The sequence below is a fragment of the Salmo salar genome, chromosome ssa12, assembly GCF_905237065.1.
Source record: "Salmo salar chromosome ssa12, Ssal_v3.1, whole genome shotgun sequence".
Classification (NCBI taxonomy): Eukaryota; Metazoa; Chordata; class Actinopteri; order Salmoniformes; family Salmonidae; genus Salmo; species Salmo salar.
Window position 1 is genome coordinate 94,466,131 of NC_059453.1, and position 22,737 is coordinate 94,488,867.

Below are 22,737 nucleotides of genomic sequence, written 5' to 3' on the forward strand. Positions count from 1 at the left end.
AGAGACAGGGGAGATTGGCTCTGAATGAGAGACTCTCACTGCAGTCATCAGGACAGTTAACCTGGTGAATAGAGCTCCAGTATTTCCACTGCCTAGCTACTATGTTGTCCCTCGGCTAGTGATTTCAGAAGACAGATGTGATGCCAGAGGGCCTTGAAGTTGCTTTCCTTTTGTAGCATCACAGCCCTGAAGGTGCAATCTCTAGTTTAAATTGTGAAGAAAATGTTCTCCCGTCAGGACTGAGGGACTGTGTTGTTTTTTTAGTCCCCTCTGACCCAGTGCTGTGTGTCCTCTCTCTCTCTCTCTCTCTCTCTCTCTAGATCAGTACACTAGAGATCCTGAACACAGAGGACCAGGGGGCCATGTTGAGTGACGACCAGGTGTTCTCCAGCCGTCAGACAGCCAAACACACCTGTATGTGCCTGAGAAGGTACTTCGAGGCCCACCTGGCTGTCAAGGTGGAGCAAGTCAAACAGTCCCTCCAGAGAACTGAAGGGGGTGCTCAAGTTCACCCTCAGCCTTACTACAAGGTAGATTCCCTGTTTAGTGACGTCCTGAGGTGAACACACAAACTAACATTCATTTAGAGGTGATCGAGATTTGTTACTTAATTTTTGGATGATAAAGATGTATGTATTGATTAGTTGAATGATTGATTATGGATAACGAAGACTGATTGATCGCTCGGTTGTTTTATTTCATTTTATTTAACCTTTATTTAACCAGGTAGGTCAGTTGAGAACAAGTTATCATTTACAACTGTGACCTGGACAAGATAAAGCAAAGCAGTGTGACACAAACAACAACGCAGAGTTACACATGGAATAAACAAACATAGTCAATAACACAATAGGGGGGAAAAATGGTTGATTTGACTGATCAATGACTTGTTGTGTGTCTGTGTTTCCCCCCCAGTCGTGTTCATACAGTCATGAGCAGGTGGTGGACATGATGGACTTTCTGATAGATTGTGGACCCACTCAGCTTCACTGGGAACCTGTCGAGGTCTTTCACAAGCTCTCCTGTATTCCCCTCGTCTTACAACTCATCTCTATAGCCTGTGACTGGAGGACTTACTATGGCAGGTAGGTTACCAACCCCTGACCCCTAACCTCTAACCTGTAGAGGTGTTTCACAAGCTCTCCTCTATTCCCCTCGTCTTACAACTCATCTCTATAGCCTGTGACTGGAGGACTTACTATGGCAGGTAGGTTACCAACCCCTGACCCCTAACCTCTAACCTGTAGAGGGGTTTCACAAGCTCTCCTGTATTCCCCTCGTCTTACAACTCATCTCTATAGCCTGTGACTGGAGGACTTACTATGGCAGGTAGGTTACCAACCCCTGACCCCTAACCTCTAACCTGTAGAGGTGTTTCACAAGCTCTCCTCTATTCCCCTCGTCTTACAACTCATCTCTATAGCCTGTGACTGGAGGACTTACTATGGCAGGTAGGTTACCAACCCCTGACCCCTAACCTCTAACCTGTAGAGGGGTTTCACAAGCTCTCCTCTATTCCCCTCGTCTTACAACTCATCTCTATAGCCTGTGACTGGAGGACTTACTATGGCAGGTAGGTTACCAACCCCTGACCCCTAACCTCTAACCTGTAGAGGTGTTTCACAAGCTCTCCTCTATTCCCCTCGTCTTACAACTCATCTCTATAGCCTGTGACTGGAGGACTTACTATGGCAGGTAGGTTACCAACCCCTGACCCCTAACCTCTAACCTGTAGAGGGGTTTCACAAGCTCTCCTCTATTCCCCTCGTCTTACAACTCATCTCTATAGCCTGTGACTGGAGGACTTACTATGGCAGGTAGGTTACCAACCCCTGACCCCTAACCTCTAACCTGTAGAGGGGTTTCACAAGCTCTCCTCTATTCCCCTCGTCTTACAACTCATCTCTATAGCCTGTGACTGGAGGACTTACTATGGCAGGTAGGTTACCAACCCCTGACCCCTAACCTCTAACCTGTAGAGGGGTTTCACAAGCTCTCCTCTATTCCCCTCGTCTTACAACTCATCTCTATAGCCTGTGACTGGAGGACTTACTATGGCAGGTAGGTTACCAACCCCTGACCCCTAACCTCTAACCTGTAGAGGGGTTTCACAAGCTCTCCTCTATTCCCCTCGTCTTACAACTCATCTCTATAGCCTGTGACTGGAGGACTTACTATGGCAGGTAGGTTACCAACCCCTGACCCCTAACCTCTAACCTGTAGAGGGGTTTCACAAGCTCTCCTCTATTCCCCTCGTCTTACAACTCATCTCTATAGCCTGTGACTGGAGGACTTACTATGGCAGGTAGGTTACCAACCCCTGACCCCTAACCTCTAACCTGTAGAGGTGTTTCACAAGCTCTCCTCTATTCCCCTCGTCTTACAACTCATCTCTATAGCCTGTGACTGGAGGACTTACTATGGCAGGTAGGTTACCAGTAGTCTCTCTAATTGACCTGATTTAACATCTGCACGTTCTTCTAATGAAGACTTCACATATCTCTTTGTTCTTCAGCCAGTTTCTCGCTGTCGTTTTGTTGTCATGACTAAATGTACAAGTTGGATAATGCCTATACAGATCTGTGACCAAATAACACATTGTGATTAAAAAAAAAATGAAAATGTCTTCCAAGGTCGAGAAGGCCGTTCCTGTTATATCTCTAGTGAGCTATGACTAAAGCCCTGCTCAGTCCCCTCCTTCCCTTGTCAGTGAGACTGCTGTACCCCCATAGAGATAATACTGTCTTGCTCTGTTCTATCTACCAGGTCTGATACAGTGCGTTTTGCCCTGGACATCCTGGCCATGCTGACTGTAGTACCTAAGGTTCAGCTGCTGCTAGCTGAGACTGTAGACGTGCTGGATGAAGGAGGATCCACCGTCTGCACTGTCGGTATGTCTCTCTAGATTCTCTATATCTATACTACTAGGTCAGTCTCTCTAGATTCTCTATATCTATACTACTAGGTCAGTCTCTCTAGATTCTCTATATCTATACTACTAGGTCAGTCTCTCTAGATTCTCTATATCTATACTACTAGGTCAGTCTCTCTAGATTCTCTATATCTATACTACTAGGTCAGTCTCTCTAGATTCTCTATATCTATACTACTAGGTCAGTCTCTCTAGATTCTCTATATCTATACTACTAGGTCAGTCTCTCTAGATTCTCTATATCTATACTACTAGGTCAGTCTCTCTAGATTCTCTATATCTATACTACTAGGTCAGTCTCTAGATTCTCTATATCTATACTACTAGGTCAGTCTCTAGATTCTCTATATCTATACTACTAGGTCAGTCTCTAGATTATCTATACTACTAGGTCAGTCTCTCTAGATTCTCTATCTATACTACTAGGTCAGTCTCTCTAGATTCTCTATCTATACTACTAGGGCAGTCTCTCTAGATTCTCTATCTATACTACTAGGGCAGTCTCTCTAGATTCTCTATCTATACTACTAGGGCAGTCTCTCTAGATTCTCTATCTATACTACTAGGGCAGTCTCTCTAGATTCTCTATCTATACTACTAGGGCAGTCTCTCTAGATTCTCTATCTATACTACTAGGGCAGTCTCTCTAGATTCTCTATCTATACTACTAGGGCAGTCTCTCTAGATTTTCTATCTATACTACTAGGGCAGTCTCTAGATTCTCTATCTATACTACTAGGGCAGTCTCTAGATTCTCTATATCTATACTACTAGGGCAGTCTCTCTAGATTCTCTATATCTATACTACTAGGGCAGTCTCTAGATTCTCTGTATCTATACTACTAGGGCAGTCTCTCTAGATTCTCTATAGCTATACTACTAGGGCAGTCTCTCTAGATTCTCTATAGCTATACTACTAGGTCAGTCTCTCTAGATTCTCTATAGCTATACTACTAGGTCAGTCTCTCTAGATTCTCTATAGCTATACTACTAGGTCAGTCTCTCTAGATTCTCTATAGCTATACTACTAGGTCAGTCTCTAGATTCTCTATATCTATACTACTAGGTCAGTCTCTAGATTCTCTATCTATACTACTAGGTCAGTCTCTAGATTCTCTATCTATACTACTAGGTCAGTCTCTAGATTCTCTATATCTATACTACTAGGTCAGTCTCTAGATTCTCTATATCTATACTACTAGGTCAGTCTCTAGATTATCTATACTACTAGGTCAGTCTCTCTAGATTCTCTATCTATACTACTAGGGCAGTCTCTAGATTCTCTATCTATACTACTAGGGCAGTCTCTAGATTCTCTATCTATACTACTAGGGCAGTCTCTCTAGATTCTCTATCTATACTACTAGGGCAGTCTCTAGATTCTCTATCTATACTACTAGGTCAGTCTCTAGATTCTCTATCTATACTACTAGGTCAGTCTCTCTAGATTCTCTATCTATACTACTAGGTCAGTCTCTCTAGATTCTCTATCTATACTACTAGGTCAGTCTATAGATTCTCTATATCTATACTACTAGGTCAGTCTCTATAGATTCTCTATATCTATACTACTAGGTCAGTCTCTAGATTCTCTATACTACTAGGTCAGTCTCTAGATTCTCTATACTACTAGGTCAGTCTCTAGATTATCTATATCTATAGTACTAGGTCAGTCTCTCTAGATTATCTATATCTATACTACTAGGTCAGTCTCTCTAGATTATCTATACTACTAGGGCAGTCTCTAGATTCTCTATCTATACTACTAGGGCAGTCTCTCTAGATTCTCTATCTATACTACTAGGGCAGTCTCTCTAGATTCTCTATCTATACTACTAGGTCAGTCTCTAGATTCTCTATATCTATACTACTAGGTCAGTCTCTAGATTCTCTATACTACTAGGTCAGTCTCTAGATTATCTATACTACTAGGTCAGTCTCTCTAGATTCTCTATCTATACTACTAGGGCAGTCTCTAGATTCTCTATCTATACTACTAGGGCAGTCTCTCTAGATTCTCTATATCTATACTACTAGGGCAGTCTCTAGATTCTCTATCTATACTACTAGGGCAGTCTCTAGATTCTCTATCTATACTACTAGGGCAGTCTCTAGATTCTCTATCTATACTACTAGGGCAGTCTCTCTAGATTCTCTATCTATACTACTAGGGCAGTCTCTAGATTCTCTATCTATACTACTAGGGCAGTCTCTAGATTCTCTATCTATACTACTAGGGCAGTCTCTCTAGATTCTCTATCTATACTACTAGGTCAGTCTCTCTAGATTCTCTATCTATACTACTAGGTCAGTCTCTATAGATTCTCTATATCTATACTACTAGGTCAGTCTCTATAGATTCTCTATATCTATACTACTAGGTCAGTCTCTAGATTCTCTATATCTATACTACTAGGTCAGTCTCTAGATTCTCTATACTACTAGGTCAGTCTCTAGATTCTCTATACTACTAGGTCAGTCTCTAGATTATCTATATCTATACTACTAGGTCAGTCTCTCTAGATTATCTATATCTATACTACTAGGTCAGTCTCTCTAGATTATCTATACTACTAGGGCAGTCTCTAGATTCTCTATCTATACTACTAGGGCAGTCTCTCTAGATTCTCTATCTATACTACTAGGTCAGTCTCTCTAGATTCTCTATCTATACTACTAGGTCAGTCTCTATAGATTCTCTATATCTATACTACTAGGTCAGTCTCTATAGATTCTCTATATCTATACTACTAGGTCAGTCTCTAGATTCTCTATATCTATACTACTAGGTCAGTCTCTAGATTCTCTATACTACTAGGTCAGTCTCTAGATTCTCTATACTACTAGGTCAGTCTCTAGATTATCTATATCTATAGTACTAGGTCAGTCTCTCTAGATTATCTATATCTATACTACTAGGTCAGTCTCTCTAGATTATCTATATCTATACTACTAGGGCAGTCTCTAGATTCTCTATCTATACTACTAGGGCAGTCTCTCTAGATTCTCTATCTATACTACTAGGGCAGTCTCTCTAGATTCTCTATCTATACTACTAGGGCAGTCTCTCTAGATTCTCTATCTATACTACTAGGGCAGTCTCTCTAGATTCTCTATCTATACTACTAGGGCAGTCTCTAGATTCTCTGTATCTATACTACTAGGTCAGTCTCTCTAGATTCTCTGTATCTATACTACTAGGGCAGTCTCTCTAGATTCTCTATCTATACTACTAGGGCAGTCTCTAGATTCTCTATCTATACTACTAGGGCAGTCTCTAGATTCTCTATATCTATACTACTAGGTCAGTCTCTAGATTCTCTATACTACTAGGTCAGTCTCTAGATTCTCTATACTACTAGGTCAGTCTCTAGATTATCTATATCTATACTACTAGGTCAGTCTCTCTAGATTATCTATATCTATACTACTAGGTCAGTCTCTCTAGATTCTCTATATCTATACTACTAGGTCAGTCTCTCTAGATTCTCTATATCTATACTACTAGGTCAGTCTCTCTAGATTCTCTATATCTATACTACTAGGTCAGTCTCTCTAGATTCTCTATATCTATACTACTAGGTCAGTCTCTAGATTCTCTATATCTATACTACTAGGTCAGTCTCTAGATTCTCTATATCTATACTACTAGGTCAGTCTCTAGATTATCTATACTACTAGGTCAGTCTCTCTAGATTCTCTATCTATACTACTAGGTCAGTCTCTCTAGATTCTCTATCTATACTACTAGGTCAGTCTCTCTAGATTCTCTATCTATACTACTAGGGCAGTCTCTCTAGATTCTCTATCTATACTACTAGGGCAGTCTCTCTAGATTCTCTATCTATACTACTAGGGCAGTCTCTCTAGATTCTCTATCTATACTACTAGGGCAGTCTCTCTAGATTCTCTATCTATACTACTAGGGCAGTCTCTCTAGATTCTCTATCTATACTACTAGGGCAGTCTCTCTAGATTTTCTATCTATACTACTAGGGCAGTCTCTAGATTCTCTATCTATACTACTAGGGCAGTCTCTAGATTCTCTATATCTATACTACTAGGGCAGTCTCTCTAGATTCTCTATATCTATACTACTAGGGCAGTCTCTAGATTCTCTGTATCTATACTACTAGGGCAGTCTCTCTAGATTCTCTATAGCTATACTACTAGGGCAGTCTCTCTAGATTCTCTATAGCTATACTACTAGGTCAGTCTCTCTAGATTCTCTATAGCTATACTACTAGGTCAGTCTCTCTAGATTCTCTATAGCTATACTACTAGGTCAGTCTCTCTAGATTCTCTATAGCTATACTACTAGGTCAGTCTCTAGATTCTCTATATCTATACTACTAGGTCAGTCTCTAGATTCTCTATCTATACTACTAGGTCAGTCTCTAGATTCTCTATATCTATACTACTAGGTCAGTCTCTAGATTCTCTATATCTATACTACTAGGTCAGTCTCTAGATTCTCTATACTACTAGGTCAGTCTCTAGATTATCTATACTACTAGGTCAGTCTCTCTAGATTCTCTATCTATACTACTAGGGCAGTCTCTAGATTCTCTATCTATACTACTAGGGCAGTCTCTAGATTCTCTATCTATACTACTAGGGCAGTCTCTCTAGATTCTCTATCTATACTACTAGGGCAGTCTCTAGATTCTCTATCTATACTACTAGGTCAGTCTCTAGATTCTCTATCTATACTACTAGGTCAGTCTCTCTAGATTCTCTATCTATACTACTAGGTCAGTCTCTCTAGATTCTCTATCTATACTACTAGGTCAGTCTATAGATTCTCTATATCTATACTACTAGGTCAGTCTCTATAGATTCTCTATATCTATACTACTAGGTCAGTCTCTAGATTCTCTATATCTATACTACTAGGTCAGTCTCTAGATTCTCTATACTACTAGGTCAGTCTCTAGATTCTCTATACTACTAGGTCAGTCTCTAGATTATCTATATCTATAGTACTAGGTCAGTCTCTCTAGATTATCTATATCTATACTACTAGGTCAGTCTCTCTAGATTATCTATACTACTAGGGCAGTCTCTAGATTCTCTATCTATACTACTAGGGCAGTCTCTCTAGATTCTCTATCTATACTACTAGGGCAGTCTCTCTAGATTCTCTATCTATACTACTAGGTCAGTCTCTAGATTCTCTATATCTATACTACTAGGTCAGTCTCTAGATTCTCTATACTACTAGGTCAGTCTCTAGATTATCTATACTACTAGGTCAGTCTCTCTAGATTCTCTATCTATACTACTAGGGCAGTCTCTAGATTCTCTATCTATACTACTAGGGCAGTCTCTCTAGATTCTCTATATCTATACTACTAGGGCAGTCTCTCTAGATTCTCTATCTATACTACTAGGGCAGTCTCTAGATTCTCTATCTATACTACTAGGGCAGTCTCTAGATTCTCTATCTATACTACTAGGGCAGTCTCTCTAGATTCTCTATCTATACTACTAGGGCAGTCTCTAGATTCTCTATCTATACTACTAGGGCAGTCTCTAGATTCTCTATCTATACTACTAGGTCAGTCTCTCTAGATTCTCTATCTATACTACTAGGTCAGTCTCTCTAGATTCTCTATCTATACTACTAGGTCAGTCTCTATAGATTCTCTATATCTATACTACTAGGTCAGTCTCTATAGATTCTCTATATCTATACTACTAGGTCAGTCTCTAGATTCTCTATATCTATACTACTAGGTCAGTCTCTAGATTCTCTATACTACTAGGTCAGTCTCTAGATTCTCTATACTACTAGGTCAGTCTCTAGATTATCTATATCTATACTACTAGGTCAGTCTCTAGATTATCTATATCTATACTACTAGGTCAGTCTCTCTAGATTATCTATATCTATACTACTAGGTCAGTCTCTCTAGATTATCTATACTACTAGGGCAGTCTCTAGATTCTCTATCTATACTACTAGGGCAGTCTCTCTAGATTCTCTATCTATACTACTAGGTCAGTCTCTCTAGATTCTCTATCTATACTACTAGGTCAGTCTCTATAGATTCTCTATATCTATACTACTAGGTCAGTCTCTATAGATTCTCTATATCTATACTACTAGGTCAGTCTCTAGATTCTCTATATCTATACTACTAGGTCAGTCTCTAGATTCTCTATACTACTAGGTCAGTCTCTAGATTCTCTATACTACTAGGTCAGTCTCTAGATTATCTATATCTATAGTACTAGGTCAGTCTCTCTAGATTATCTATATCTATACTACTAGGTCAGTCTCTCTAGATTATCTATATCTATACTACTAGGGCAGTCTCTAGATTCTCTATCTATACTACTAGGGCAGTCTCTCTAGATTCTCTATCTATACTACTAGGGCAGTCTCTCTAGATTCTCTATCTATACTACTAGGGCAGTCTCTCTAGATTCTCATATCTATACTACTAGGGCAGTCTCTCTAGATTCTCTATCTATACTACTAGGGCAGTCTCTCTAGATTCTCTGTATCTATACTACTAGGGCAGTCTCTCTAGATTCTCTGTATCTATACTACTAGGGCAGTCTCTCTAGATTCTCTATCTATACTACTAGGGCAGTCTCTAGATTCTCTATCTATACTACTAGGGCAGTCTCTAGATTCTCTATATCTATACTACTAGGTCAGTCTCTAGATTCTCTATACTACTAGGTCAGTCTCTAGATTCTCTATACTACTAGGTCAGTCTCTAGATTATCTATATCTATACTACTAGGTCAGTCTCTCTAGATTATCTATATCTATACTACTAGGTCAGTCTCTCTAGATTATCTATATCTATACTACTAGGGCAGTCTCTAGATTCTCTATCTATACTACTAGGGCAGTCTCTCTAGATTCTCTATCTATACTACTAGGTCAGTCTCTCTAGATTCTCTATCTATACTACTAGGGCAGTCTCTCTAGATTCTCTATCTATACTACTAGGGCAGTCTCTAGATTCTCTATCTATACTACTAGGGCAGTCTCTAGATTCTCTGTATCTATACTACTAGGGCAGTCTCTAGATTCTCTGTATCTATACTACTAGGTCAGTGTCTCTAGATTCTCTGTATCTATACTACTAGGTCAGTCTCTCTAGATTCTCTATCTATACTACTAGGGCAGTCTCTCTAGATTTTCTATCTATACTACTAGGGCAGTCTCTAGATTCTCTATCTATACTACTAGGGCAGTCTCTAGATTCTCTATATCTATACTACTAGGGCAGTCTCTCTAGATTCTCTATATCTATACTACTTGGGCAGTCTCTCTAGATTCTCTATATCTATACTACTTGGGCAGTCTCTCTAGATTCTCTATATCTATACTACTTGGGCAGTCTCTCTAGATTCTCTATATCTATACTACTTGCTCAGTCTCTCTAGATTCTCTATCTATACTACTAGGGCAGTCTCTCTAGATTCTTTATCTATACTACTAGGGCAGTCTCTCTAGATTCTCTATCTATACTACTAGGGCAGTCTCTAGATTCTCTATCTATACTACTAGGTCAGTCTCTCTAGATTCTCTATCTATACTACTAGGGCAGTCTCTCTAGATTCTCTATCTATACTACTAGGGCAGTCTCTCTAGATTCTCTATCTATACTACTAGGGCAGTCTCTCTAGATTCTCTATCTATACTACTAGGGCAGTCTCTAGATTCTCTATATCTATACTACTAGGGCAGTCTCTCTAGATTCTCTATATCTATACTACTTGGGCAGTCTCTCTAGATTTTCTATCTATACTACTAGGGCAGTCTCTAGATTCTCTATCTATACTACTAGGGCAGTCTCTAGATTCTCTATATCTATACTACTAGGGCAGTCTCTCTAGATTCTCTATATCTATACTACTTGGGCAGTCTCTCTAGATTCTCTATATCTATACTACTTGGGCAGTCTCTCTAGATTCTCTATATCTATACTACTTGGGCAGTCTCTCTAGATTCTCTATATCTATACTACTTGCTCAGTCTCTCTAGATTCTCTATCTATACTACTAGGGCAGTCTCTCTAGATTCTTTATCTATACTACTAGGGCAGTCTCTCTAGATTCTCTATCTATACTACTAGGGCAGTCTCTAGATTCTCTATCTATACTACTAGGTCAGTCTCTCTAGATTCTCTATCTATACTACTAGGGCAGTCTCTCTAGATTCTCTATCTATACTACTAGGGCAGTCTCTCTAGATTCTCTATCTATACTACTAGGGCAGTCTCTCTAGATTCTCTATCTATACTACTAGGGCAGTCTCTAGATTCTCTATATCTATACTACTAGGGCAGTCTCTCTAGATTCTCTATATCTATACTACTTGGGCAGTCTCTCTAGATTCTCTATATCTATACTACTTGGTCAGTCTCTCTAGATTCTCTATCTATACTACTAGGGCAGTCTCTCTAGATTCTCTATCTATACTACTAGGGCAGTCTCTCTAGATTCTCTATCTATACTACTAGGGCAGTCTCTCTAGATTCTCTATCTATACTACTAGGGCAGTCTCTCTAGATTCTCTATCTATACTACTAGGGCAGTCTCTAGATTCTCTGTATCTATACTACTAGGGCAGTCTCTCTAGATTCTCTATAGCTATACTACTAGGTCAGTCTCTCTAGATTCTCTATATCTATACTACTAGGTCAGTCTCTGTAGAGCAATGATCACCAACTGGTCGATCTCCAAGGCATTCCTAGTCGATCACCAAACATTTCTGTAAAAACCCAATGATAAAGCCTTGTATTCCAATTTTTTTATTCATTTCTTGCTGTTGGCGGCAGGTGCGCTTGATTAAACGGGCCTAGTGCCAGGAAGGCAAAGTGTTCCCATTTGTTTTTAACTATTTCACGTTTTGAAATCTCACAGTATCAACTTAGCTGTGCACTCAAGGCTTTTTTTTTTTTTTACCGTCTATGACTCAACGAATACAGCAGAGCGGCTGTTTTTCTGAGTAAGTTCATGTTTAAGTTGTTGTTCAGCAATGTCAATGTTTTTTTTAGTTTTTTTATAAGCCAAAAAATGCACCTTCTCCCTACTTCCACTTACGCTACAACCAGCACTGCAGCTGCAATAAATGAGTAGCAAAGTGTTTTGATAGGTTTGCGTTTTCATCAGTATGGAAGGTAGCCTAGTAGTTAGAGCGTTGGACTAGTAACTGAAAGGTTGCTAGATCGAATCCCCCGAGCTGACAAGGTAAAAATCTGTCGTTCTGCCCCTGAACAAACTCAGTTAACCCACTGTTCCTAGTCCGTCATTGTAAATAAGAATTTGTTCTTAACTGACCTGCCTAGTTAAATAAAGGTTAAATAGAAAATACATTTTAAAAAGTACTTGACCTGGGCCGGAGATGTCCGCAGCGCCGCACTGCCATCTCTAGTTGCTTACAGGCTATAAAGCAACAGCGTGTCGCCGGCCCAGATTCACACACCAACGCATAAAAAGGTTGATCGAAGCACAATGAATGCTGGATCTGCATTGAATAGCATTTCCTTGGTCTGCTTTGTTGATGTTTCTTTGCAGCTAGTCTGTGAATCTGTGCTTTTCACATTAGGCTGTTGGAGATTGAAAATGCGCCAGCCTGAACGCTCACAATGCGGCTGACCCAAGTTGTCAAACGAGGCTTTGTAAGGTCATGACAAGTTATGGCAATAAGTTTCATTATTTTTCTTAATGTAATTCATGAAGGCACACCTGTAAATGTTATCAATCACTTAAAAATCTACATATCAGCCATTATCGAAATGACCCGTGTGTGTGTGTGTGTGTGTGTGTGTGTGTGTGTGGGGGTCGTTGCCTGAGAGGAGGGGGAGCGACATTTCAGCAGCAGGTAGAAAATAATGAGACAGACTAGCGAGATAACTGCTACAAGTTGTTTTGCGTTGGCTATCTCGCTAGTTAACTGTAGCTAACTAAACGTTAATGTCGTTGTCGCCTTAACACCAGCACTGCAGATAGCTTAAATAAAGCAGGGTTTTCCCCTCTATTAAACAGTAACCATGTAATTGCGACAACGTAAAAATTATTATTATAGCCAAATTGACAAATGAACTTGCTGTGTGTTGATCTCCCCTGAAACATGAATATTTGAGCCTTTATATATAACATGTCTAGTTGGATACCTTGCTTTGAAGTATCCAATTGATACCTGACTCATTGATTTGATCGTTTTGTGAAGACAGAAGTATTTGGTTGTTATGTTGCGGTTATTTTATTATCAAGGGTGGCAACCATCCTCCAGGACAGCTACTGGATGTGCAGGCTTTTGTTCCTGCCCTGCTCTAACCACATCGTAGCCTTAACGTCAGCTGCTCAACAGGATCTTGATAAGCAGACTTGGGGTGTTTTCAGGGCTGGATCAAAAGGTTAAGTCTGCACAGCCAGGATCTCTCCAGATTGAGTCTAGACCACATGTTGACCACGTGACTAACAGTGCAGTTCTACTTTATGGGCTGTTAAGTGCCTTGATCAAGAGATGGGTTCAGACGCAGAAGTCTTCCAGCGTCAAAAAATGTCAACTTTTTTAAAAAAAATTTATTTTTATGTAAGCTATAATAATAGTCGTGAAAATGTAGTCAAGTTATGGAGAAGTCATGGGAAAAATGTGTATGAAGCCTTAACGGTGGATAATAGGTCTCTATTGCGTAATATAATGAGTGAATTTCCGTGAACCCAGTCGAATGGACCGACCTGCTGCTGTTCTTTCATCCCAAGTTAAACACTGGTTGTTGTTATTAGCAGCGTGTCTTTTTATTTTTTCTTAAGAGGAGTATTTAACTTTCTCTGGTCGTAGGAGTAACAACATGAATTGGTGCACGAGGTAGAAATAATGCAGTGGGTGTCTTGAGTTTTACCGTCAGCTGGAAAACTGTGTCCCCTTTTATCAGCAGAGAGACGGTGAGTCGGGTGAGAGGCAGCCTCATCGCTGCTCCCTCCCTGCCTCCCCTCAGACTGACCAATCAGACGGACCAATCAGTCCAGTCAAATAAAGAGAAGCTAATTATTATGCTCACTCAGCTGTGACTCATAAGTAATACAACACATGATCATATACCTCACATGAAATATCATTTCAAAATGGTCTGGGAAGGAAGCACCTAACTGGCAGGGCAATAGCCAAAATGCAGTGATAATGTATTAGGCCTATTATCCTACTGCACAAACCTCGTTGCTATAGAACTGTTTTTAATAAATGTTGCTGAGACATGTTTTTTTTTTAATCATTTTTAAAAAGAATTATAATCTGAGTGGTAGATCTCTGCTAGCATTCTTTTAATTAATTTCACCTTTATTTAACCAGGTAGGTTAGTTGAGAACAAGTTCTCATTTACAACTGCGACCTGGTCAAGATAAAGCAAAGCAGTTCAACACATACAACAACACAGAGTTACATATGGAATAAACATACATACAGTCAATAATACAGTAGAACAAAATAAAACAAAAAGTATATATACAGTGAGTGCAAATGAGGTAAGTTAAGGCAATAAATAGGCCATGGTGGTGAAGTAATTACAATATAGCAATTAAGCACTGGAATGGTAGATGTGCAGAAGATGAATGTGCAAGTAGAGATGCTGGGATGCAAAGGAGCAAGATAAATAAATAAATACAGTATGGGGATGAGGTAGATAGATGGGCTGTTTACAGATGGGCTATGTGCAGTGATCTGTGAGCTGCTCTGACAGCTGGTGCTTAAAGCTAGTGAGGGAGATATGAGTCTCCAGCTTCAGAGATTTTTGCAGTTCGTTCCAGTCATTGGCAGCAGAGAACTGGAAGGAAAGGCGGCCAAAGGAGGAATTGGCTTTGGGGGTGACCAGTGAGATATACCTGCTGGAGCGCGTGCTACAGGTGGGTGCTGCTATGGTGACCAGTGAGCTGATATAAGGGGGGACTTTACCTAGCAGGGTCTTGTAGATGACCTGGAGCCAGTGGGTTTGGCGACGAGTATGAAGCGAGGGCCAACCAACGAGAGCATACAGGTCGCAGTGGTGGGTAGTATATGGGGCTTTGGTGACAAAACGGATGGCACTGTGATAGACTGCATCCAATTTGCTGAGTAGAGTGTTGGAGGCTATTTGATAGATGACGTCACCGAAGTCAAGGATCGGTAAGATGTTCAGTTTTACGAGGGTATGTTTGGCAGCATGAGTGAAGGATGCTTTGTTGCGAAATGGGAAGCCAATTCTAGATTTAACTTTGGATTGGAGATGCTTGATGTGAGTCTGGAAGGAGAGTTTACAGTCTAACCAGACACCTAGGTATTTGTAGTTGTCCACGTGTTCTAAGTCAGAACTGTCCAGAGTAGTGATGCGGGCAGGTGCAGGCAGTGATCGGTTGAAGAGCATGCATTTAGTTTTATTTGCCTTTAAGAGCAGTTAGAGGCCACGGAAGGAGAGTTGTTTGGCATTGAAGCTCGTCTGGAGGTTAGTTAACACAGTGTCCAAAGAGGGGTTCTGACTTGAAGTGATCTTCACTCAAAGGTTAGAGACCACGGCTCTATATTGTTTATATCTATATTGCTAGGTCAGTCGCTCTATATTCTATCTATATTGCTAGGTCAGTCGCTCTATATTCTATCTATATTGCTAGGTCAGTCGCTCTATATTCTATCTATATTGCTAGGGCAGTCGCTCTATATTCTTTATATCTATATTGCTAGGTCAGTCGCTCTATATTCTATCTATATTGCTAGGGCAGTCGCTCTATATTCTATCTATATTGCTAGGGCAGTCGCTCTATATTCTTTATATCTATATTGCTAGGTCAGTCGCTCTATATTCTATCTATATTGCTAGGGCAGTCGCTCTATATTCTATCTATATTGCTAGGGCAGTCGCTCTATATTCTATCTATATTGCTAGGGCAGTCGCTCTATATTCTATCTATATTGCTAGGGCAGTCGCTCTATATTCTATCTATATTGCTAGGGCTGTCTCTCTATATTCTCTATATCTATACTGCTAGATCAGTCTCTTTTCTATATCAGTACATGTTTTATAGAATCTGATCTATTTCTTAAACCTGTGACTAGACTATAATTTTTGTTGTTCTCAATACTATGTTAGACAAGAATGTTACCTTTCACCGTGTTCCTCCTCTAGGAATGAGTATTATCCTGGGGGTGGCGGAGGGAGAGGTGTTTGTCAACGATGCAGAGATCCAGAAGTCAGCGCTCCAGGTGGTCACCAACTGTGTGTGTGCCCCCGACCAGACCCTCACTTCCATGGGCAGCTTTCTGCATCACCCCCCCCAGGAGAGTGTGCTCACCAAGATGTGGAACGTTGTCCAGGCCAACAACGGCATCAAGGTAGGTGACCTAGGGGTTGTGGCTTGCATCCTCTGTGTAGGTATACAGTGGGGAGAACAAGTATTTGATACACTGCTGATTTTGCAGGTTTTCCTACTTACAAAGCATGTAGAGGTCTGTCATTTTTAAGTAGGAAAACCTGCAAAATCGGCAGTGTATCAAATACTTGTTCTCCCCACTGTATGTATTGCGTTGTAAAATACATCTTCGCCTTATTCCTCTGTTACTTACCGTAGATTTCGGACTATAAGCCGCAACTTTTTTCCCACGCTTTAAGCCTTAAGGCTTAAACAATGACGCGGCTAATATATGGATTTTTCCCGCTTTCAATTTTTTTCTTCCAAAAAAACACATTCTGTGACGTGCTCAGTTTTTTGGCGGCATGAAGCTTTCATTAGACCAATGAAATTGCCGAACGGGTTAAGGTCAAACAACTTTTTTGTTTACTGTTTAGATTAAATCGAGCGCTCTCAAACTTCCCATCATTCTGTTTACGGTAGTCATTTTGTCACCCTCATCATGGCAAAGACACGGAGAAATGCATATGATGCAGCTTTCAAGTTGAAGGCGATTGATCTGGCTGTTGGAAAAGGAAATAGAGCTGCTGCACGGGAGCTTGGTCTTAATGAGTCGATGATAAGACGTTGGAAACAGCAGCGTGAGGAATTGACTCAGTGCAAAAAGGCAACTAAAGCTTACTGCTAATTTTACATTTTTTGTTACAAGCCGTGTTTCGTTAAAGCCTGTGTAAAGTTCATTTGTTTCAATGTACCGGTAGGCACCTGCGGCTTATAGACATGTGCGGCTTATTTATGTTCAGAATATATATATTTTTTTTAATTCAGTGGGTGCGGCTTATATTCAGGTGCGCTTAATAGTCCGGAAATTACGGTAATGCAGTAAAGACAGGCTTCTCGTTGATCCTCAAACATTTTAAAACTCTCTTTTTTTTTTTTATTCTGTAATGAAACTATTCTTCCAGGTACTCCTTGGTTTACTGACGGTCAAGATGCCCATCACGGATGCAGACCTGATTCGAGCGCTGGCTTGTAAGGCTCTGGTTGGTCTGTCTCGCTCCAGGGCTGTTAGACAGATCATCTCCAAGCTGCCTCTATTCTCCTCCTCACACATCCAACAGCTGATGAAGGAACCGGTGCTGCAGGACAAACGCTCACAACACGGCCGCTTCTGCCGTTATTCTGCCGAGCTCATCGAGAGGGTGTCGGGTAAATCAAATCAAATTCAAAAACAAAACAGACACACTTTTTTTATTTGCCAGTTTCATACGAGGTAACAATACAATACGGAAAACATAAATCAGAGATTTTTTTAAATGTAGGTTCGGCACGATGCCAAAAAGCACATTTTAAACTTCTTTATTGTTGGAAAGTCACATGTATTTATTTTCCAAGCTTTAGCACACAATGTTTTACATACAGTAGGTTTTTAAAGGACCAAATAGTTTGGTCTGTGTGTGTTTTTAATTTTTGACATGGGGGGAAAAATATTACGATACTGATGTCGTCCCGTCCCTGATTAAAAAATGAACGCTAGTATAAACAACTAGGACAAAAGGGTACATCTTTCTTTTCATAATACGTCTGTTTTCCTCAGGTAAACCCTTGTTGATAGGGACAGACGTGTCTTTGGCCCGGCTCCAGAGGGCTAACGTTGTGGCCCAGTCTCGTATCTCCTTTCCTGAGAAGGAGTTGTTGCTGCTCATCAGGAACCACCTGGTGGCTAAAGGACTCCAGGATACCGCCTCAGCCCTCACCAAGGAGGCTAATCTCCCCTGCAGCCCACTCTCCCTCTCCATCCCCCTCTCTTCCTCCCCCTCGCTCTACCCGGCAGTCTCTGTAGCTCCTCCCCCCATCTCTTCATCCGCTGTGTTACCCAGAACCCCAAGGGGCATGGTCAACGGAGGAGTGGTAGTGGCTGCTCGCCTCACTGCGGTGACCCAATCATCTTCGTCTTCTTTGGTCCAGACGCCACGCCCCTCCTCCTCCCTGCCTCCTTGCACCCCCCACGACCCACCTCCCCATGGTTCGCCTCAGCTCGGGCGTATCCTGTTCACGCGGGAGCGCTCCTCTGTCCTCTGTAGCCCTGGGACTGGACTTGGTGGCAGCAGTGGGAAACGGCCCTCCAGTGTGCTGAGACAGAAGTCGGACCACGGAGCATTCAGCCAGAGTCCTGCCATGAAGAAACAGCTGGACAGACACCTGCCTTCCCCACCTGCCTTGGACAGCATCATCACAGAGTACCTCAGGGAGCAGCATGCCAGGTTTGAATACTTTTATTTTTTTATTTAACATTTTATTTAACATTTATGTTGACACCATCAGACTTCGGAAAGTATTCAGACCCCTTCACTCTTTCTGCATTTTGTTACGTAACAGCCTTGTTGTAAAATGGATTAAAAAAAAATGTTTTTCCCCATAATCATAAAGCGAAAACTGAAATACCTTATTTACATAAGTATTCAGACCCTTTGCTATGAGACTCGAAATTGAGCTCAGGTGCATCCTGTTTCCATTGATCATCCTTGAGATGTTTCTACAACTTGATTGGAGTCCACCTTTGGTAAATTGATTGGACATGATTTGGAAAGGCACACACCTGACTATATAAGGTCTCACACCATGTCAGAACAAAAACCAAGCCATGAGGTCGAAGAAATTGTCCGTAGAGCTCTGAGACAGGATTTTGTCGAAGGCACAGATCTGGGGAAGGGTACCAAAACATTTCTACAGCGTTGAAGCTCCCCAAAAGCACAGTGGCCTCCATCATTCTTAAATGGAAGAAGTTTGGAACCACCAAGACTCTTCCTAGAGCTGGTCGCCCGGCCAAACTGAGCAATCAGGGGAGAAGGGCCTTGGTCAGGGAGGTGACCAAGAACACAATGGTCACTCTGACAGAGCTCCAGAGTTCCTCTGTGGAGATGGGAGAACCTTCCAGAAGGACAACCATCTCTGCAGCACTCCACCAATCAGGCCTTTATGGTAGAGTGGCCAGGAGGAAGCCACTCCTCAGTAAAAGGCACATGACAGCCCGCTTGGAGTTTGCCAAAAGGCACCTAAAGGACTCTCAGACCATGAGAACAAGATTCTCTGGTCTGATGAAACCAAGATTGAACTCTTTGACCTGAATGCCAAGCGTCACGTCTAGAGGAAACCTGGCACCATCCCTACGATGAAGCATGGTGGTGGCAGCATCATGCTGTGGGGATGTTTTTCAGCAGTGGGGACTGTGAGACTAGTCAGGATCGAGGGAAAGATGAACGGAGCAAAGTACCGTGCGATCCTTGATGAAAACCTGCTCCAGAGTGCTCAGGACCTCATACTGGGGAAAAGGTTTACTTTCTATCAGGACAACGACCCTGAGCACACAGCCAAGACTATGTTGGAGTCTCTGAATGTCCTTGAGTGGTCCAGCCAGAGCCCGGACTTGAACCTGATTGAACATCTCTGGAGAAACCTGAAAATAGCTGTGCAGTGACGCTCCCATCCAAGCGGACATAACTTGAGAGGATCTGCAGAGAAGAATGGGAGAAACTCCCCAAATACAGGTGTGCCAATCTTGTAGAGTCATACCCAAGAAGACTCACGGCTGTAATCGCTGCCAAGGTGCTTCAACAAAGTACTGAGTAAAGGGTCTGATTATGTAAATGATATATCAGTTTTGTATTTTTTTTAATAAATTTGCGATGTCTAAGAACCTGATTTTACTTTGTTATTATGGGATATTGTGTGTGGATTGAGGACTTAAAAAAAAATGTATTTTGATCCATTTTAGAATAAGACTGTAACGTAACAAAATGTAGAAAGAGGGGTCTGAATACTTTCCGAATGCACTGTTTATATATATTTCGGACTAGTATATTTTCTGTATTTCGTAAATCATTTTTGATACTTGTATTGTTCGTTATTACTGCACTGTTGGTGCTACGAACATAAGTATTTACAAAATATGTGTACTTGTCCAATAAAATGTAATATTTATTTTACGTTTGTTACAATTTATTTTACATTTATTTAAACTCAGCAAGTCAATTAAACAACAAATGCTTATTGACTAATTTCTGATGTATTTTTAAACCATTTATTTCAGGTGTAGGAACCCGGTGACTACCTGCCCCCCTTTCTCCCTGTTCACACCCCACCAATGCCCAGAGCCCAAGCAGAGGTGCCAGGCCCCTACTAACTTCACCTCCAGACTGACCAGCAGGGTGCTGTATCCTAAACATGGAGGGGTGGATGGGGGCTGCCTGGACAGACATCTCATCTTCAGCAGGTAGGCTTCACCTATCCTCAGAATGGCCCCCCGGCCCGCATTACATCCAGGCCATTTCATCCAGGGGTTTATGTCAATAGTCTGACGTGGCTACCTTCATTTCCTCACTTCCTTCAAAGGAGGAGAAGAAGACACTTTTTTTTTTTAAACTACTGAGATGAAGCCTCTGGCCGTGTACTAAACAGTAGGCATTTTGGGTATGCCAACAGAGAAAGTATAGTATGTGAAATGTAGAACATTTTGTATGTTTAAATGCCAGGATGTCATACTCAGTTGGCTTTTTATCAAAGTACAGTTCAGTGCTTTTTTTTTTTTCTTGTTTTTTCTTGAGGAAGATTTAGCTTTTTCTAGACCCCCAACAGCTGATAGTCAGCTGAGTGGCCGGGAATCAACGCAACTACACATAAAATGATTCATTCTCAGCAGGAGGAGCCTAGTATGCTGATATTTGTTACTTATTGCGTTGGATTTTACTAAACAGTACATTCTAGATAGTAGTAGCCTAGTGGTTAGAGCGTTGGGCCAGTAACCGAAAGGTTGCTGGATCGAATCCCCGAGCTGACAAGGTAAAAATCTGTCATTATGTCCCTGAACAAGGCAGTTAACCCACTGTTCCTAGGTCGTCATTGAAAATAAGAATTTGTTCTTAACTGACTTACCTAGTTAAATAAATATTTTTTTATTATTATGCAGTTTAAGAAAGTGGTCTGCAAGCCAGATTTTGGCCCGTGTCTCCTTGTAGATCTGTTAGGTACCCTCTACTTTCTCTTTCTGTTGCTAGCTGTTCCTCTCCTCTCTCTCTCTCCCTCCATCTCTTTAGCTAACCCCTTCATGATGTCTCTTCCCCCAGGTTCCGGCCCATCTCAGTGTTCAGGGAGGCTGAGGAGGACGACAGTGGTTTCACCTGCTGTGCCTTCTCAGCCCGCGAGCGTTTCCTGATGCTGGGGACGTGTACAGGACACCTGAAGCTCTATAACGTGTTCAGCGGTCAGGAGGAGGCTAGCTACAGCTGTCATACTTCAGCCATCACTCACCTGGAGCCCTCACGGGTATGTAGATTGATGGATGGTTAGAGCCGTCACTCACCTGGAATCATCACGGCTCAATGGTAATAATCATACTACTACTGCATCTAAAAAATATAGCTGCACGAACCCATGCCCAGGTTCAAGATTTACAGCGCCACCATCAGGACGAATTGGACACACCACCCTTGGATGATATCTTGTTTACTTCTTACCACATCTGCCAAATATCAGAACTCAAAATCAAACCGGTCATGCGATATGCTTTTGAGGTCTGCTGCAGAGGGACAATAGAGAGCCATGCAAAAATGATCAATCATAAAAGTGCTGTAAACAAATTAGCTCCCTATTTAAAAAGAAGATGGAGGACAAGCTATGAGGGAAACGTATTGGCGTTTTGGTACAGCTAACTAGCGCAAATATTATATTGTGATATTTTCAAAACGATACGTTAAGTTACATCATGAAAAATAATATCTATGTAACTTTATAGATTTTTTTTTTCAATTCATTTTTTTTCACTAATGTTGACCACTTTAAAATGTCTTCTACTCCAGTACAACGGAGTAGCGTTTTAAGTGTTTTTAACAAACTTCGAAATGGTGGAAAATCCATGGCGGATCTTATGGGTCCTTGAGGCAAATTTGTTCCTTGTTAGGAGAGGGACGTATGTACCGAACTTCAGGACTCGTGAAAGGGGTGAGGGGCATGAGCTTTCAAAGATTGTATTTCCAATCACTTGTGACCTAACAAGGAGAAATGCCCGGGGTTCAAGCTGTGGGCCCACATTGCCACCATCAAGACGAATCGCCCCAAGGATGAGCTATTTCTGTACGTTACCACGGTAGCCAAATACCAGAACTCAAAATAAAACAGATCTTTTGATGTATTTCACCATTTTTAATGTCGACTACTTTAAACGTCTTCTTCACCAGAACCCAGCTTAATACCAATGGGTTTCACCCAGCTTAAACCCATTACTACTACTACTTCTATTGTACTACTACTACTACTACTACTACTACTATTGTACTGCTGCTGCTACTACTACTACTACTACTATTGTACTACTACTACCATTGTACTGCTACTACTACTACTACTATTGTACTACTGCTGCTGCTGCTGCTACTGCTGCTGCTACTACTACTACTACT

At 41.2% G+C, this 22,737-nt stretch overlaps 1 protein-coding gene across 1 annotated transcript in view; it reads left to right on the plus strand.

Moving 5' to 3' along the window:
• LOC106566213 (DDB1- and CUL4-associated factor 1) overlaps positions 1–22,737 on the plus strand; it is a 43,054-nt gene that overhangs the window by 13,354 nt on the left and 6,963 nt on the right. The window contains exons 11-18 of the mRNA XM_014134088.2: positions 321–530; positions 916–1,085; positions 2,767–2,891; positions 16,060–16,265; positions 17,248–17,491; positions 17,880–18,546; positions 20,373–20,555; positions 21,406–21,604. Of these exons, the coding sequence (XP_013989563.2) occupies positions 321–530; positions 916–1,085; positions 2,767–2,891; positions 16,060–16,265; positions 17,248–17,491; positions 17,880–18,546; positions 20,373–20,555; positions 21,406–21,604 (2,004 nt within the window). The remainder of the gene's footprint in view (positions 1–320; positions 531–915; positions 1,086–2,766; positions 2,892–16,059; positions 16,266–17,247; positions 17,492–17,879; positions 18,547–20,372; positions 20,556–21,405; positions 21,605–22,737) is intronic.